The sequence below is a fragment of the Rhyacophila brunnea genome, unplaced genomic scaffold (genome assembly GCF_057557595.1).
Source record: "Rhyacophila brunnea isolate RB1 unplaced genomic scaffold, BYU_Rbru_1.0 scaffold_24, whole genome shotgun sequence".
In the NCBI taxonomy this organism is placed as follows: Eukaryota; Metazoa; Arthropoda; class Insecta; order Trichoptera; family Rhyacophilidae; genus Rhyacophila; species Rhyacophila brunnea.
Window position 1 is genome coordinate 15,123,188 of NW_028232904.1, and position 18,639 is coordinate 15,141,826.

At 31.7% G+C, this 18,639-nt stretch overlaps 1 protein-coding gene across 46 annotated transcripts in view; it reads left to right on the plus strand.

Annotated features, from left to right (window-relative positions):
• LOC147069105 (alaserpin-like) overlaps nt 1–18,639 on the plus strand; it is a 169,768-nt gene that overhangs the window by 113,905 nt on the left and 37,224 nt on the right. For 2 of the 46 annotated variants that reach the window (XM_085951328.1, XM_085951353.1), the window contains exon 9: nt 12,102–12,274. The exons of 41 other annotated variants lie outside the window; for them this stretch is intronic. In XM_085951328.1, the coding sequence (XP_085807454.1) occupies nt 12,102–12,226 (125 nt within the window). In that variant the 3' untranslated portion in view covers nt 12,227–12,274. Of the gene's footprint in view, nt 1–6,960; nt 7,116–12,101; nt 12,275–14,351; nt 14,520–18,639 lie in introns of all 46 variants that reach the window. 3 more of the 46 variants (XM_085951324.1, XM_085951349.1, XM_085951318.1) reach the window with 2 other exon arrangements.

Genomic DNA, 18,639 nt, shown 5'->3' on the forward strand with positions numbered 1-18,639 from the left:
GCATTGTACACACAAGATAATAGGTACAGCTCAGCAACACAATTTACACATACATTAGTGCTAAAAAAAGTTAACAACAATAAATACATAATGATTAAAAATAATATATTTTGTACGATTACATTGTTTTTTAGTGACCGCAGTATCTGTGGGTTCTGTGTACGACGGTCAATTGTATATTTAACGATCACCATGATATCGTACGAAGCCTTCACCAATTAGAATTTAAATTCAAATTCCGTCAAGTACCCGCAGTTGATAGTATTAATTGTTTAAATAACATATTATTAAATAACTACATGGCGTATGTATACATTAATACAACATGCGTAGACAGTTTTTTTAAAGGTAGTTCTCACAAAATATCTTTTTTTTAGAAATTGGAAACCGAGGTGATTCCGTCTCACTCGAACCAGAGGTTCCGAAAACATTTAGAGCACACCACCCATTTGTATTTTACTTATTAAAAGCTAGCGATGACGTGCAACTGTTCAACGGAGTTTTCCGAAAGGGGAACTAATAAATGAATGTCAGTTTAGTACTATAGTGCTATTTGTACTGCTATTACAATGCTATCTAATTTAAGGAGGATATATTGCTACTGGAAAATTCTAGCGACAAAATACGATATACTTATCTAATTTATAAGTAATTAACACTTTAAAGCATTTTATGATTAATGAGTACAATTATGAAAAGTTTTTTTTTTAATTCAGTTTATCTATAAAAATATTTTCTTTTTAAATCTCTTTGGATACGTATCGATTAATTAAAACAATTTAAAATGTAAATCACCAATAAATTTAGTTTGCTTTCGTGTTTCGTTTTCTGTCGCTGGATATAAATGGAGCAAAACAGCTGCTTTACACCTCGCCTTAATGAATGTCGTTGTGGTAAATTCGTTTGTTAAAAATATAACGAATATTACTATATAATAGCAGGGGAAGCATTTCATTTTCATAATTATTGTCATATTTCCTAATGTGAGCATCTTTTGCACATAAGAAAACATTATCGAGTAATACCTAATATACATCTTTACATAATTGGCTATTCAATAGTTGATACTAATCAACGAACGAATAAAAAAGTCGAGCTGTCAAAAGTTGCGATTATCGTAATGTCTTCCGATAATCCTATAATTTTGTATTATTTATATGTAGGCGTGCATAAAATAATATAGCAGTGAAAACAACACAAATTTTAGGTTTTCTTTTATGAATTTCATAAATACAAATAAAAAAATAATTGATATAACAGTATACTTTATTACCTAAAGTTAATTTCACACTTATCCGTTTTCGGAACATGTATCAAAATTGTTGGTGGTATTATCTAATACTGTCGACGGTATATGTCTTATACTTCTCTTGTGGTTCCTATATTTTTGTATTATATTCTATTCCATCTTCTTAATCATCTTTAACCTTCACTTTTGTACTTATTTTTGATAATATTATTAAGACAGTGATTAGTTGTAGGTAGTGAATAAAACTATAAATATTAAAATATCTTTTTATAGCATTTGGAATCTCTGCCGCGTCTGCTTCAATCTCTCCACCGCGTCCGAACACATGTGTGGCCGATCATCCTTTTGTATTTTACTTGCAAACTAGCAACGGCGAACAGATTTTCAATGGAGTTTTCCGAAAGGGAAACTAACAATTCAAATTTAATGTCAGTATAATTTATTATAATGCTACCTGTTTTGCTATTATAATAACATGCATATAAACAAATGTGGTTATGGTATATTATTTTCCTTCTAAAATTAGAGTTGTGAGGAATAGCATTTCATTTTCATCATTAAGCATTGTACACACAAGTTAATAGGTACGGCTCGGCAACACAATTTACACATGCATTAGTGCTAAAAAAGTTAACAACAATAAATACATAATGATTAAAAAGAATAAATTTTGTACGATTACATTGTTTTATGTGACCAGAGTTTCGTCTTTCAGTATCTGTGGGTTCTGTGTACGTCAATGGTCAATTGTATATTTAACGATCACCATGAAATCGTACGAAGCCTTCACCAATTAGAATTTTAATTCAAATTCCATCAAGTACCCGCAGTTGATAATATTAATTGTTTTAATAACACATTATTAAATAACTACATGGCGTATGTATACATTAATACATGCGTAGACAGTTTTTTAAAAGTTAGTTCTCACAAAATATCTTTGAAATATCTTTTTTTAGAAATTGGAAACCGAGGTGATTCCTTCTCACTCGAACCAGAGGTTCCGAAAACATTTAGAGCACAGCACCCATTTGTATTTTACTTATTAAAAGCTAGCGATTACGTGCAACTGTTCAACGGAGTTTTCCGAAAGGAGAACTAATAAATTAATGTTAGTATAGTTAATAGTGCCATTTGTACTGCTATTACAATACTATCTAATTTAAGGGGGATATATTGCTACTGGAGATATCTAGCGACAGAATACGACATATGTAATTTACAAATGATTAACACTTTAAGGCCTATGGGTTCATTCGTAAGAATCAAATTTGACGTAAGAGCCACAACAAAATAGCAATACGCGGAGCGCGCATAAAAAAACAAACAGCGTCTCTGGGAGTAGATACGAAATCAGAGGTTTTAAAAGTGTTGAATTAATAATATTTTTTTCCTAACAAATTTTATAAACATTTTTGTGGTAGGTAGAATAAATTATAAGAATAAAAATAGTAGACCTCCAAATAAGAACCTCATATTATTGATATGCTGAATTTGTGAAGTGACACCTTTTCTTGAACCTATCATATTGTGGGTTCAAATTCAAATATTTTTCAAAAAAAAATCTAATACTTATGTATGTTTCTGAGGTGTTTCAAATTGGTATATTATTTATATATATCGGTGTGTATGAATACAAAAGTTATTCATTTTTTCATGAGCTCACATTACAAATTATAAGTTTAAAACATTCACAAGATGCATAAAAGATTTCTGTTATTATTGCGTTTTTATTGAATTATAAAAACATGACTCATAAAAGAAAGCAATTCAATGAATATTTACAACTTTTTACAATTTTTTTTAAATTTATTATGCAACAATCAAGATTTAAGAAACCATTATTATAATAACGTGTATTTGACGGCAGTACGTTTTGGTCACCGCGGAGGATTTCGGAACATTAGTGTGTATAGAAAATTAATAATTGGTTCTTTAATTAGTGTACAGGCTTAACGGTATGTAATGTATTAGAATAACTATTATAAATTATTATTTTTTATTATTTTTTATTTTTTTTTCTTTTCTATTGATAGCATCTAATATAATTATGATATTGAGGGTTTCTTATATCCATCGACCGTGTTAGTCTAGGATCAATGAGTTCAGGCAATATACAATTCATATAAATCTTGTCAGTTGTGATGTAAAGAGTAATATTGTTTTTATTATTCAATGAACTAGGTTCTTACCTCAATATATTTTTTACTTGTGTTAAATAATTACTAATAAATGCCTAAGGTGATTCCATTCAATTCAACTCGGCATTAAATATATTAAATTCTAATGGATTTAAGTTTTGTACTATTTCATTTGAGTCGTTTTATGCGATCCTGGTTTCGCCTTTCGACATCGTCAGGCACTATGCGCACTCATCAAATACACACTGACAACGAAAGCAGCTAATTCTCACTTAACAATAAATTAATACAATAAAGTAAGGTAAAAACTTTAACACCTACCTATTAAGTCAAAGTGCACAATGAAAAATTTAACAAACAATTAATTATGAATAGTTGAATTGTGGCAGTATGAAAAAAAAAGATTTTACCACAAACCATCTGAAAAATACATACATCATAAAACATATACGTGCTTTTCTGCCCCAAAACACTTATTTTATTATTATTTTGACGATTAGGAAAATTATGACACATGTTTCAGTGGCCATTACTATGACAGCATTCGAAAACGTATTTTACTTTAAATTTTCTACAAATTTACTATTTGTGACATAAACCACTTAAGATCGATAATAAATAGACCTTGAAAAATAATATTATTTTGTTTCTATTGATAATGCCAATAAACATACTCCTGGATACGTCCCTTTGAAAATAACAAAACATGGCGACCCAGGTACATAAAAACTGTATTAAGTACATGCAAAGTTTTTCAAATCGTTTAAAGCCCAACCAAGTAGGTATTTATCAAAATAATTAAAGTCCACCTATATTTTATCTAAACTGCTCAAGTCCAAAATATTTTTTTTTTATAAATGTTGCACCGAACGAATACCTTTAGGACTTCTTTGTAGACACCGTGGTTATAAGATTCAATTATCTTACAATATCTCACATGCTGCAACCATTTGTATTACAAGATAATAAATAATATAATATAACTACATTTTTCTCAGTTTGACATTCACTGGTATTTTATGATGTTTGATTTGTCAACACAAATTATAACACCTGGTCTACGTCATGTGGTCTTGCCAATTTGATTGTTACTGCAATGCGAGTAAAGGTCATTTTTCTATGAGTTAAAATACTGTTCGCGACGGATAAAAATTTGGAAAAAAAGACGTCCTCACCCGTTGAAATTTAGAAGCCTACTAAGGTTAGAAATGAGAAATTAGAAAAACTATATGGATTAATCGATCAAATGGTCTCTTTTTGTTAATTTTGCAAAATAATTATATATCTAAATTGTCTGAAAATAGGATAAATACATGAAAACGTACGACGTGTTTTGGTAATATAGCGTCACTAATTGTACCGAATTTATAGGGTTTTATTTATTTTTTCATTGTTAATTATTATTTATAGTATTACGGAAATGTTATATTATAATAAAAAAATATTTTTATTGTGCAGTATATATTATTTTGTGAGAAAAAATCATTCAAAATTGGCTGATGTATACTCAAACTAAAATGGCTTTAAAATCTTTATTTTTCTGAAATTAAAAAAAGTACGTGAGTTAATCAATGAAATGTATTGTTTTACCCATTTCTTTCATACAATATATACCTGCCAAACTATTATTAAGTTCAAAAATTCACTGTGGCGTGACAGTCGTTTTGGCCAATTTCGAAAACAGGACCGACTATTTGTCATTTATTTTAAAAAGTAAAGCGAATCAGAAAATTTTAATGACACAAAAAGTGTTATTTGAATATTATTTATTAGATTTTAAATAAATAAAGTGTTTATTATGTGTCAATTCGTGTTAAACGTCCTTGCCATTTCCACGATTCTGAGAAGACAGGAAAAAACGGGTCCAATGGCCTTAAAGCATTTTATAATACATGAATACAATATGTATGTATATTTATGATCAGTAAAAAGTTTTTTTGTTCTAAATTCATTAAAATATTTTAAATTTCTTTGAACACGTATTGATTAATTAAAACAATTTAAAATGTAAATCACCAGTAGTTTTAATTTGATTTCGTGTTTCGTATTCTGTCGCTGGATATAAATGGAACACAACAGTTGCTTTACACCTCACTTTAATGAACGTTGTTGTGGTAAATTCGTTTGTTAAAAATGTAACAAATATTATGTAACAGCACGAGAATCATTTCATTTTCATAATTATTGTCATATTTCCTAATGTGGAAACCTTTTGCACATAATAAAACATGATCGAGCAGTACCTTGTATACATTTACACATAAATGGCTATTCAATAGTTGAGAAATATTAAAAAAAAAAACCAAATATATTCTGGTACTTAACTAGTTTGGGTGTTTCTGAATAATATATAATACCTATATTATGTTACCTTATTAAATATACTGTATATATTACATTGAGTGATGTTACACTAATGTAACAATGAATATCTTTTAGTAAGCAAAATGTCGTCAACAACACTGTTGATCAACACGTTCTCACTCAAATGTGTTGTTGACAAATCATGTTTTTAAGATATTACGAAACTATGTATGGTTGATACATATTGCAATATAATTATAACTTAAACTACACTTGATTATAATTATATAACTATGGGATATGAGAATCTATCTAGTTTTTTCTTTAGTTAACTGTTTCATGTTATTCAGTAACTTTCAATAGTACAGTCACTTGACTACGTGTCAGTCGAAGAATAATTTTAAAGAAGATGTCTACAAATAGATTTACATTGAAATTTGTTTTTACACAACTTCAGATTGATTAGTTTATAATACCTATACAAGGTGATATTCGTATCAATACAATTTTATGTTTAACGGTTTTGTCTCTGATAACACCGTTATTAGAATGACATGGAACATATTTATTATATTATGCATACCTACGTTCATTTGTTTCTCAGTTAATCTCACACCACGTTGGCACTAAAATGACATGGACAGCTGAACAGCAATATTTTGTTCATTAATTTATTGAAAATTCATTAAATTGAATGCATTTTCAATATTGCTTTATAGATTTTGATTGTTGTACTATCTAATGCCAGCGCTCCATTGGCGAGCGAAAAGTTCGAGGACATGAAATCGTCCGATTTGTCTATGCCTATGTCTATGTCTACTGATCAACGAACGAATAAAAAAGTCGAGCTGTCAAAAGTCAAAAGTTGCGATTATCGTAATGTCTTCCGATAATCCTATAATTTTGTGTTATTTATATGTAGACGTGCATAAAATAATATAGCAGTGAAAACAACACAAGTTTTAGGTTTTCTTTTATGAATTTCATATACACAAATAATCGATAAAACAGTATACTTTATTACCTAAAGTTAATTTCACACTAATCCGATTTCTGAACATATCAAAATTGTTGGTGGTATTATCTAATACTGTCGACGGTATATGTCTTATACTTCTCTTGTGGTTCCTATAATTTTGTATTATACTCTATCTTCTTAATCATCTTTAACCTTCACTTTTGTACTTATTTTTGATAATATTATTAAGACAGTGATTAGTTGTAGGTAGTGAATAAAACTATAAATATTAAAATATCTTTTTATAGGACTTGAAATCGCTGCCGCGTCTGCTTTGATCTATTCACTACGCCCGAACACATTTGTGGCCGATCATCCTTTTATATTTTACTTGAAAACTAGCAATGGCGAACAGATTTTCAATGGAGTTTTCCGAAAGGGAAACTAACAATTCAAATTTAATGTCAGTATAATATTATAATTCTACCTGTTCTGCTATTATAATATGCATGGTATGGTCTATTTTCCTTCTAAAATTAAGAGTTGTGAGGAATAGCATTTCATTTCCATCATTAAGCATTGTACACACAAGTTAATAGGTACGGCTCGGCAACACAATTTACACATACATTAGTGCTAAAAAAGTTAACAACAATAAATACATAACGATTAAAAAGAATACATTTTGTACGATTACATTGTTTTTTAGTGACCTCAGTATCTGTGGGTACTGTGTACGACGGTCAATTGTATATTTAACGATCATCATGAAATCGTCGGCATGTTTGTTGTTGATGGTCCATTCGTAAACTATTGTGACGTTCAAATAGGTTACCTACAAAATAAACGCTTAAAACATTGTCGCTGATGACGTCATTTTCACCACAAATATAATATCCTGACTTGAATAATTAATTATCAACATTATACGATCGGCAACAAATCTTCATTCGCTTTTTACTTAATACCTGAAGAAGGCATACAAAAATGAAGCCGTTCTCATTTGTTTTTAAAAGCATTGATATTAGGTTGGTAATTTTGTTAATAAATATGCGTACACGCATTTAGTTGACCAAGTATGCACTGACAAACGTATGGGTGGGTAAGGATCCACTAAAGTGTTTACAAACGGTAGATCAACATCATATTGTCAGTTTGTTTTGCTATTATATTTTTTTTCATTTACAGCATTATATATGTTCGAGTCGGATTCTGTCTATGAATTCCCAAACACATTTATGGCAGATCGACCGTTCTTATACTATTTGAAGTTCAAATCAAATGTTGTTTTATTTACCGGCAAATTTGTCACAGACATTTAAAACTTTTGTCGCCGATGATGTCATTATAATGGTAAAAAATACATTTGAATCCTTATGAAACATAATAATATCCATTAATAAGCATGATTGCTTAGCGCTAAGGATTCATTGATACGTTTTCGACAACATTCTTTTTTCACATTATGTTTCTAATTTAATATTTGCAGCATTTATGATTGAATATTATTATATTAAATTAAAAATTAACTTCCATTAATGTGTTTACAAACGGTAGATCAACATCCTATTAACGATTTGTTTTTTATTATTATATATTTTTTATTTTACAGCAATTTTAGTCGATGATTTTGATTCGGATGTTTTCTATGAATTCCCAAACACGTTTATGGCGGATCGACCGTTCTTATACTATTTGACGTTCAAATCAATTGTCGTTCTATTTACCGGCAAATTTGTCACAGACGCTTAAAGCTTTTGTCGCCGATGATGTCATTGCAACGGTAAAAAAAATAAGTTTGCATCCTTAGGGAACATAATAATATGCATGATTGGTTAATGCTAAGGATCCATTGATACGTTTTCGACAAGATTCTTTTTTCACATTATGTTTTTAATTTAATGTTTGCAGCATTTATGATTGAATATTATTATTATTAGATTGAATATTAACTTCCATTGATGTGTTTACAAACGGTAGGTAGATCAACATCCTATTGTCAATTTGTTTAGTTTTTTTGCCATCATATATTTTTTTCATTTACAGCACTGACACTCGAGTGGGATTCGGATATTGAATATGAATTTCCAAACACATTTATGGCGGATCGACCGTTCTTATACTATTTGACGTTCAAATCAAATGTTGTTCTATTTACCGGCAAATTTGTCACAGACACTTGAAAGTTTTGTCACCGATGATGTCATTGCAACGGTAAAAAAATACGTTTGCATCCTAAGGCCATCCGCTCATGCAGAAACTAAAATATGAGAAACTGGTTGGTGATGCAACTCATAAACTAACCAGTGATTGACGCTTCACACACGACGCTATTGAAACCCAATAATCTCATAACCTCAAACTGTCAAACACATTGTATTCCCTACTTTATTCTAAGCTTTTTCCGTAATATCTTTACGGGAATATTCTAGCACGCTGTAATTATACAGGCAGGAGTATTTCTTAACATCTGCCACATAGTTTAAATTAAAAATCGGTTCGCCCATATTTAACTTATGATGTCTTGGCTTGTTATTTCTTGTTCAGTGCTACCAATATTGGTAAGAAAATATAATTTTTCATCGAATCTACTGATATTGGTATCTACCACTGTTTAATGGGTGAATGGCAACTGAGAGACTGGGAGACTAGCATGTCGCGTCTCCTCGGTTTCCAGTCTTACCGTCAGCGAGCCGCCATTGAAATACATTAGCTAGATACTGCAGTTTCAGTCACGTCTTTTTTGAGTAATCACGTGAGCGGACGGCCTTAGGAAACATAATAATATTATGCATGATGGCTTAGTGTTAAGGATCCATTCATACATTTTCGACAACATTATATTAATGCATTGTGTTTTAATTTAATGTTTGCAGCATTTATGATTGAATATTATTCGGACACAATCTATGAATTCCCAAACACATTTTCTGCAAATCGACCATTTGTCTACTATTTGACGTTCAAATCAAGTAATATTCTGTTTATCGGCAAATATGTTACAGATGCTTAAAGCATTTTTCGCTGATGACATCATTGTTACGGTAAAAAAATATATATGTATGCATTTTTAGGTAAAATAATATGCACTCATAAGCATGGCTGGGTAGCGTTGTAGATTCGTTGACATGTTTGACCAATAATTAATTGTTGCTTTTTTTAAATTTTATTTAAGTACTTTTTATGAATTTCCAAACATAATATTATTATATTATATTTTGCTGATTAACCGTTACATTCGTCACTATTTGACGTTGAAATCAAATGTTCTATTTGACAGTAATATTATGCATATTATAAGAGATCCTTAAATTTTTCGTATTTGAATGTTATAATGCTTCTAGCAAATAGAGTTAGGACACATTGACGTAGGTCGTAGACCAACATTTGTGAATAGTTGTTATCATTTGGACGTTTCTAAAATAGCTAACAATAATATTGATATCTTAGATTATAGAAAACTATAGATAGAACTATTGCATGTGTTTGTCCTTCAAAACATGACGAACTTTTTCATGCACTTAACCCGCCCCCTTCATGCTTCCTCCGCGACCCTTTCCTGGGTTACTCGAAAATATGTGTGACAGTGTACGTGTCGTAGTGTTGCCAGATATCGAATATTTATTCCAATGTTATAATTTTACAAGCGATGTTTTTATAAATTATATTACTTATGGCAACACTGGCGTGTTGGCTATGCACTTGGTAAAACATTACTCACTTAAATCGACTCATGCGTAGGGCTTGATTGATATATTAATTAATAGTTTGTGAGCAACAACCATTTCGTAATCACCGTGTTTATATAAGCGTCATGCATTAAATTTGGACAAAATGTGATTTTTCAAATAAGTATGTAGATTGTTATGCAAATCCATGGAGATTTAATTACTATGAGTATAGAGCTTGTCCAGATGACGCGTGGCTCGCCGCGAGTGCACGTGGACAACTCAATGAGGTCACCGGTGCTTGGAATGGTCGCGAATTTTTACGCGCGAATCGAATCACGCCATCTGAAAAAGGCCATAGGTAGAAAGTAAAAAAAACAGTAGCAAGAATGAAATTAAGTTAAATTAATGTCTTTTTAAATCTTTATTTTACAGCAATAGTAATTGCAGCAGGTGACTCTGGGTATTATGATGAAATTTCAATCACATTCCAAGCCGATCATCCATTCATCTACTATTTGAAATCAACCAGATCAAATGTTATTGTATTTAACGGCAAATATCTGACGGGTGCCTAACATAGTAGTCTCTGCTGACGTCTTCATTCTCATGGTGAATAGAAACACGTTCGCTCGTAACTACACTGCACTTGAATGTTATCTCTAGTTACGATCACAATAATTGGGAAATAAAGAACTAAAACCAAAAATCGAACCACGCCGTTTTTATAAGTTAATACTTTCACTACATAAAACGTTTACAGGAGGCGATGACGCACGCGTCAATTTTTTGAGCGGCGCGTCAACTGAATCAACGATAAATGTGTTGTGGCGGATTGCTCAACAGCATTCAATCTACCCATCTATCTTATTCTATCAATCTGAAATTTTCGATAATCGATTCATTGTACTTAGTGGGTTTTTAGATAAAATTAAAAAAATATATATGCCGTCGATGTATTTACCTAAATCAGTGCTTTTCAAACTTTTTTATACCACGGCTCCCCTTCCCTAAAATTTTATTCTTTACTGACCATCAGTACTTAACTTACCATTAATTATTATTATAATATGTACATTTTTATCATGATTTTCTAGATTATGGTGAATCTATTCCATTTGGTGTCGCCAAAAGTTCCCTACAGAAAGGCAAATCGTCATGAATTTAGGAATCACACTGTCATCTTACAAAAACCGTTAACTGTGCGTAGTTTGCAATATCAGTAGATTCATGGAGTTGTATTGCAAAGAAGTTGCTCTGTTTAATGCGAGATATTAATCACGTTTTTATGAGTTTTTCTTAAAATACTGAAATATTTTGCGGCTCCCTGGCAGAAGCTCCAGGTCCCCCAGTTTGAGAAGTACTGACCTAGATAACGAAAGGGACACATTTCAGTACCTCGGTTCTATATGGGTTGAGAACCCCTCGCGAATTTAACACTTCCTGTGAACTTTTTCATTTATATCTCCATTGGCTTGGTGAGTTTCATAAAAATTACAATACATAGTCGAATGCATTATAAGTAGACAGTTAGGCCGCTTACGCAATGTCGACTGGTCTCCTGCAACCATGGTTGCCGCAACCACGTGCTTAAATGCTGATTTGGTTGACAGTGCGTGAAGGTCTTCGTTAACGATTTCCAACAGAAATTGCATACACAGTAAAAAAAAAAACACAGTTTTTCCATTGTTGACTAACGATGTTTGTATAAGCTGTGATTGTTTAGTTGAAAAGTGAATTGGAATTAGTGTTTAATGATTATTTATAATTTTGTTTTATAGGAATTGTAGTTGATTCAGATCGGATGCTTGTAGTTCCAGACGAATTTGTTGTTGACCATCCATTTATATACAAGCTGATGTTTAAATCAAGTATTGTTTTATTTAACGGAAGATACCTGTATTAAAAATATTAAGTTTAATACTTTGGTCTCCGGTGACGTCATATTTCTACCGTAAAGGACCATGCTATAACAATCAATGCTGTGATGTTAAGTGGAACTAAAATTATAAAGCTGCGCACACATTATAATATAATATATAAACATAGTTGGTCAACTACAGAAAATATAACAGATTATTCAATGTGGTGAACTGCATTCGTTTTGAGTTTTTTAATCTTCCAACATAACAATACAGGCACAATAATAAATTTTCTATTGACTAGCAATTTTGAAGCACAGAAAAATCAATTTATCAACTGTTTTTCAACACGACGTAACAGATAATTTATTTTTCATGTTATTGACCAGCTGTGGTTGCTTACCCTGTATTCACCCTATGATAGAGCATGACGTACTATAATATGACGTAATATGGGGGATGATTTTAACAGTTGTGTAAAACAACTAAAAATTCCACAATATCTTTATACCCATACAATATATTCATTCTACGTTTTAGATATGTTACGTACGTATATAGGTAATTTAAGTTTCTTTTCTCCAATTCAAAATATGTACTAATTTTAAAATACGTATACAGGAATCAATATTTAGCTACATATTATGTTTTTTACTTGCTGTTAAATATTTTTAACCCTTATCTTAATTGCTGGATGTCGTTATGTTCGATGTATGTAAAATAAAACGCCCGATGGTAGTAGTGTAGTGAAACAGTTAGTAATAGAAGTGAAACAATCACAAACACACTTTGAGAAAATCATTTAAATATATTGTACCACTGAGAGCCACTGCTGTTGTAGATTATGCCATTTCATATGATTGTATTTTTTACTATTTTACAGAGCTCACCTTGGAAGAAGAGTCATTCATTTTTAACTTTGAAATCATCGAATTTAATGCCAATCATCCATTCATATACAATTTAATGGACCAATCTAGAACTGTCGTATTTTTCGGCAAATACTCCGGAGTTTGATTATTGATATCATCCAAAACCAATGTGAGCTTAATTAATTTATAATATCCACAGGTAGTAAAAGCATGCCGCAAAAAATATGACTTTTCTTCAATAGTTTTTTTTTAATTCCTAACCCTAATACATTGTACATGCATATATGTACATGTAATATCTTCTTCTTTAGGTTTCTTTTTTCCGTATCCAATTCAAAATACCAATTTTAAAATATGTATACAGGAATCAATATTTAGCTACATTTTATGTTTTTTACTTGCTGTTAAATATTTTAAACCCTTATCTTAATTGCTGGATGTCGTTATGTTCGATGTATGTAAAATAAAAGGCCCAATGGTAGTAGTGTAGTGAAACAGTTAGCAATAGAAGTGAAACAATCACAAACACACAGACTTTGAGAAAATCACATAAATATATTGTGACCTCATCGTGAATCGATCCCCGACCCCTGGTCCCGTGGGGTAGGCAGATTGAGCATCGCTTGGGGGCGGCAGTTACTTGAAGGGCGGCAAATCGGGGAGAAATATTTGGAATATATAGAAATAGCTACCTAAACTTAGTAATAACGAAAATATCTTTCCATTTAAAAAATCAGCTCACTGGTTTTATTGGGTTCGCGATATCTTTCTCCTCTCCGTTGCCCTTCGACGTACTTGCATTATTAAACCATGCCCTTGCTTTTTCGTACAAGGTGGTTGTTAGTAATTTTGAACAATCACAAACGCCCAGGCTTTGAGAAAAACACATAAATGTTTTTGTCATGACCGGGAATCGAACCCAGAACTCTCGGGTGGAAGGCCAGGGCCTTACCCACTGCACCACGAGAGCCGCCTCTCTGATATTTTATTAGTAATATATCCATACAACACATTTCTTATATATTGTACTCATGAAGGGATGATAAAAATACTGTATACATAATGAGGCGGCTTTTTGGTGCTGCCTAGGGGCGGCATTTTATCTAGGGACGTCACTGCCCCCAATGAAAGATCAGCGCATTATGCATTGGACTAAGAAGGCAGTAGGGTAATAATGAGTATGCGTGAAAGCTATCTGTTAACCGGTTAACCTGTTGTTGTTTCTAATATGACTGGCAATTACTGTAGAATGTAGATGGTGCTATTTTATATGATTTTACTTTTTACTGTTTTACAGAGGTCGTCTTGGAAATGGATTCATTCATGTCTTTCTTTGAAAACATCGAATTTAATGCCAATCATCCATTCATATACAATTTGATGGGCAAATCTGGAACTGTCGTATTTTCTGGCAAATACATCGGCGTTTGATTACTTACGTGTCATTGATATCATCAGTATAATGGTAATTTATTGATATCAACCAAAATCAATGTGAGCTTAATTAATTTATAATTGCCACATATAGTGAAAGCATGCCGCAAAAAAATATTAGTCTGCTTCAATAGTTTTGTTTAATGCCTAGCCCTAATACATTGCACATGCATATCTCGTAGCACATGCATATACAGAATTATATATAATATCTATATATAATTCTTCTTCCTGTGATATCCGGTTATATGTAAATTGTACATATTACATTTCACCGTAGCACAGTTCGCCGTGAGTTTTCTTATTTGAAAGAGATGACCGTATCCTATAGTAATACGGCCATCTCTATAATACGTAATCGTGAGTGTTTGTAGAAGAATTCTGTTTTAAATGCGTGTTTAACACTTAAACTGAAATTATTATTGAACATACATAACTTGAAAACACCTCAGATATATTATTACGGGAATGGGACAACTGGACTCCGGACAATTGGACGGCGCACTGTCGTAGACACGTATACAGAACGTAGACGAGGTATTTTAATCAGTTTCTATCTACTACTTAGTAGTTTTAATTCAACATAATGTATTCTTTATTGCGGATTGAGAATTACCATGCCTAAGGCTTTATATAAAATAAAAACTCTTTTTTCGTTGGCACTTAAACATATGCACGATTAAATCATTATTTACGTCTGCATATTTACATTCTCACCAACTATTAAATCATAATATAATCATTTCAATATAAATAATAAAATTAAATATTTTTTTTATATAAGTACCTAACGTCTATTTATTTTCGAATTCCGTAGCGTCCAGTTGTTCGGTGCCAAATCGTCCTAGACCCATTATTACCCACTATATATATGAGGTGTTTTTTAAGTTATGTATGTTCAATATATGGAATGTTACACTCTCAAAATCTTGTGAATTATTGGTTACAAAAGAAATGGTTTATTAAAAATTGTTAGTAAGTTCAAGTAGACGTTAGAACTAAAATATTTGGCGAAAGCCGGGCGTCGGTTAGTAATTAAGTTAATTAATATTCTTTGATAATACACAAAAACCGATAGTCAATAATAATGCGATTTGATAAGCATTTCATGTAGGAGCTACTAGTTTAAATTGTCTTAATAAGATAGGAGGCTCGTAGCATAATTGATTAATGCACAGTTGGCGCGATACCAGTTGTTATATGGGTTCAAATGCCGTTGAGCATTTTTTTTTTCAAATATGATTTTTTCTAGTGGGTATATATTTGAGGTGTTTTCAAGTTATGTATGTTCAATATGTGGAATGTTACATTCTCAAAATATGGGGATTATTCGTTGAATAAAAGAAATGGTTTCTGAAATTATTACGTCTGAGTGACAACATGAGAAATTGAAACAGGGGTATTAAATAATATATAACAATTATTATTCATGTACAGGAGACATACTAATTAATTAATGAGTTAGAAAGTTAATTCAATTTGTGTGCTGTTATTAATTCCAGGTATTGTCATCACCTTGGAGTCTTTTAAGGAGTATACGATCGAATATAAATTTGATGCAAGTCATCCATTTATATACTATTTGGTGGACAAATCTGGAACTGTCGTATTCAGCGGCAAATTTATTCGAGTTTAATATTAGGTAGATACTTTACTTCTAGTATTGGTCACAGTAATTGTCGTTTGTAGCATGTTAAACACATAATAATATATTGAATTATGGTGTATGGTTAAGTGGTAGTATGGGAAGGCTACATCTTTCATTTGATTATAAAGCTTATTAAATTTTATTTTAATTAATTGTATTCTGTATTGGAAAGTCCTCTTTTAAATTATTTTAATTTAATTTATAACACCCTCTAGAATTTAATTTGAAAGACGCGGATTGAAAATTGAATGTTAAAAGTACTGCAATAGTTGCTCTACTCGCATAAAATGCTGCCTTGGTACCATTATGATCAGTGGCGCACCCAGGATTTAATATTGGGGGGGCCCAAGGAGGAGAATATAAATTAGTCCTATAGGCTCTTTTTCTTTTTCACAGCCTAATTTCTCGCTTATCGGTCTTTTGTATATTGCACTCGGTGTACCTACACCATGGTCCCCACATCCTGAAACGGGCCCTCAGGCTAGGATATTTGGCGGCCCCCCTACTTACCGCTAAGATTAAAGGCAGTGTGAAACACTACATTAACGTTTTTCAAATTGTGTTTTGTTGGCGATTTTTAATACATCTACTTTAATAATGGAGCTGTCAAGTATCGACACATAATAATCAAAAAATATATTACACAATTATATAAGTAATTGAAAATGTTCATGCCCATGAAGTACCTATAATAGTGCCGCGACTTTTTTTTACTATTAAAGCTAATTTATGATGTGTGTCTATCTCACTTATCTGGTCAACCCTACACGCCGGGACCCCCACAGCCCAGGCTCCCAGGCTAGAGCCCTCCCCAGCCATGACCTACACCACTCCGGAATTCGGGTGGACACCGAGAATTTTTTGACAGTTCCATTAGGGATTGGGTTTCTAAAAAAACCTGACATTAGTGTTTCGACATTTTTGTGTTGGAAATTAAAATCTAAGAATTTTTTCTAAAAAGGGTGCTGGAGAATTATTACAAATCATTTTTTTGCCGTGTCTTTATTTGTCTAAGCCCAAAGGTATGGTTTATTGGCTTTCAATTTCAATGTTTGAAATCATTCTGATAATTTTCATTTTTGGGGGGTGCCAGGGCCCCTTGCCCCCCCCCCCTGGGTGCGCCACTGATTATGATATTACGCGACGAATTTTGGTCAAACATTTCGCAAACTACTGCAAATAAAAATGTTTAGTTTTAAAAAATATAATTAAAAAATTTAACACATTGTTATAAATATACCATCATAAATCGTCCGGTGTTTGAATTTAGAACTAAACTCACCATGGTATAAAAAGTATTGAATGCTATGTAAAATGTTGGCATGTTGTGGCGCCTTCACTCAGCGGACAACTTCTACTGGTGTATCTACCAGTGGCGAAGACTCCATACTAGGCGATTATTTAAAGCCTACCTTCTTAAGAAAAATATTTTTTAATTGCATATTGGCATATTTATATACTTAATCACTTCATTATTATTTATGTTACATAAAAATAATTTATTTTGCCAACGAGAGATGTCGTATATGTAGGAATGTATTACAGTATTACACTGTTTACAAAACAACTGCAAAGTTATTAAAAAACATACCACAGCGCGCCGTAAATAAATAATAAACGCCGCGACGTCTCGACGTAAATAAATCTCCGATTATGTTTGAAATAATTCTGATTTTTTTTCGTATGGACTTTACGTCTCGTAACCTCAGCAAGTCTGCTGATTTGTACGAAATAGTGTAAGCTCCTATCGCAGAGCCTAAACATTCGCGCATAATAATGTTGTCACGACTGCGCACTTTGTCCAAAATCATTAATAATTAGATAATTAAAAATATTATATAATTATTAATAATTAATAATTTCAACGGCGTTTAATCAAATATTAATAAATAAGTAAGTATAGATTGTTTTTATAAATAAAAATAAATTGTATTTAAAGATTTTTGATGAGTATAGGTACATGTTTGGAAAAATACGTAATTTAAACAAATCGCTCATTTTTATGTCATCAATGAGTTTTTGAAGTTTCATTGAATTAGTGTGTCGTTGTCATTTACTAGTGTGTACCTATTCATTATTAGTAAATATCATAGTATTCTCGTATAAGTATACCTGACAAGTGTGCTCTTTTTATCAGATCTCCACAGCCTACCTCTTTCCAAAAGTCACCCTTCGCCACTGGTATCTACAATATTAATATATTATTATAAACTTATTCTTTTATCGTGTCAACGTTAATACTGTGATTTTGTATACAGATTGAGATAGAGCCTACTTATAAGATGTAGAGAATAATTATTAATTTATTTATGGATTATTTTTAGCAGCGGTGATCATAGGCCCTCTCCGTCCAATGCCAAGGCCTAAGAAATATCGGTTCCACGCCGATCATCCCTTTTACTTCGCCTTGTTGAATCATGACGTTGGTCTTGTATTTAATGGACGGTGCAATATAATCAACTGAACGTAAATGTATTAATAACAATTCAATATGGCAAGATTT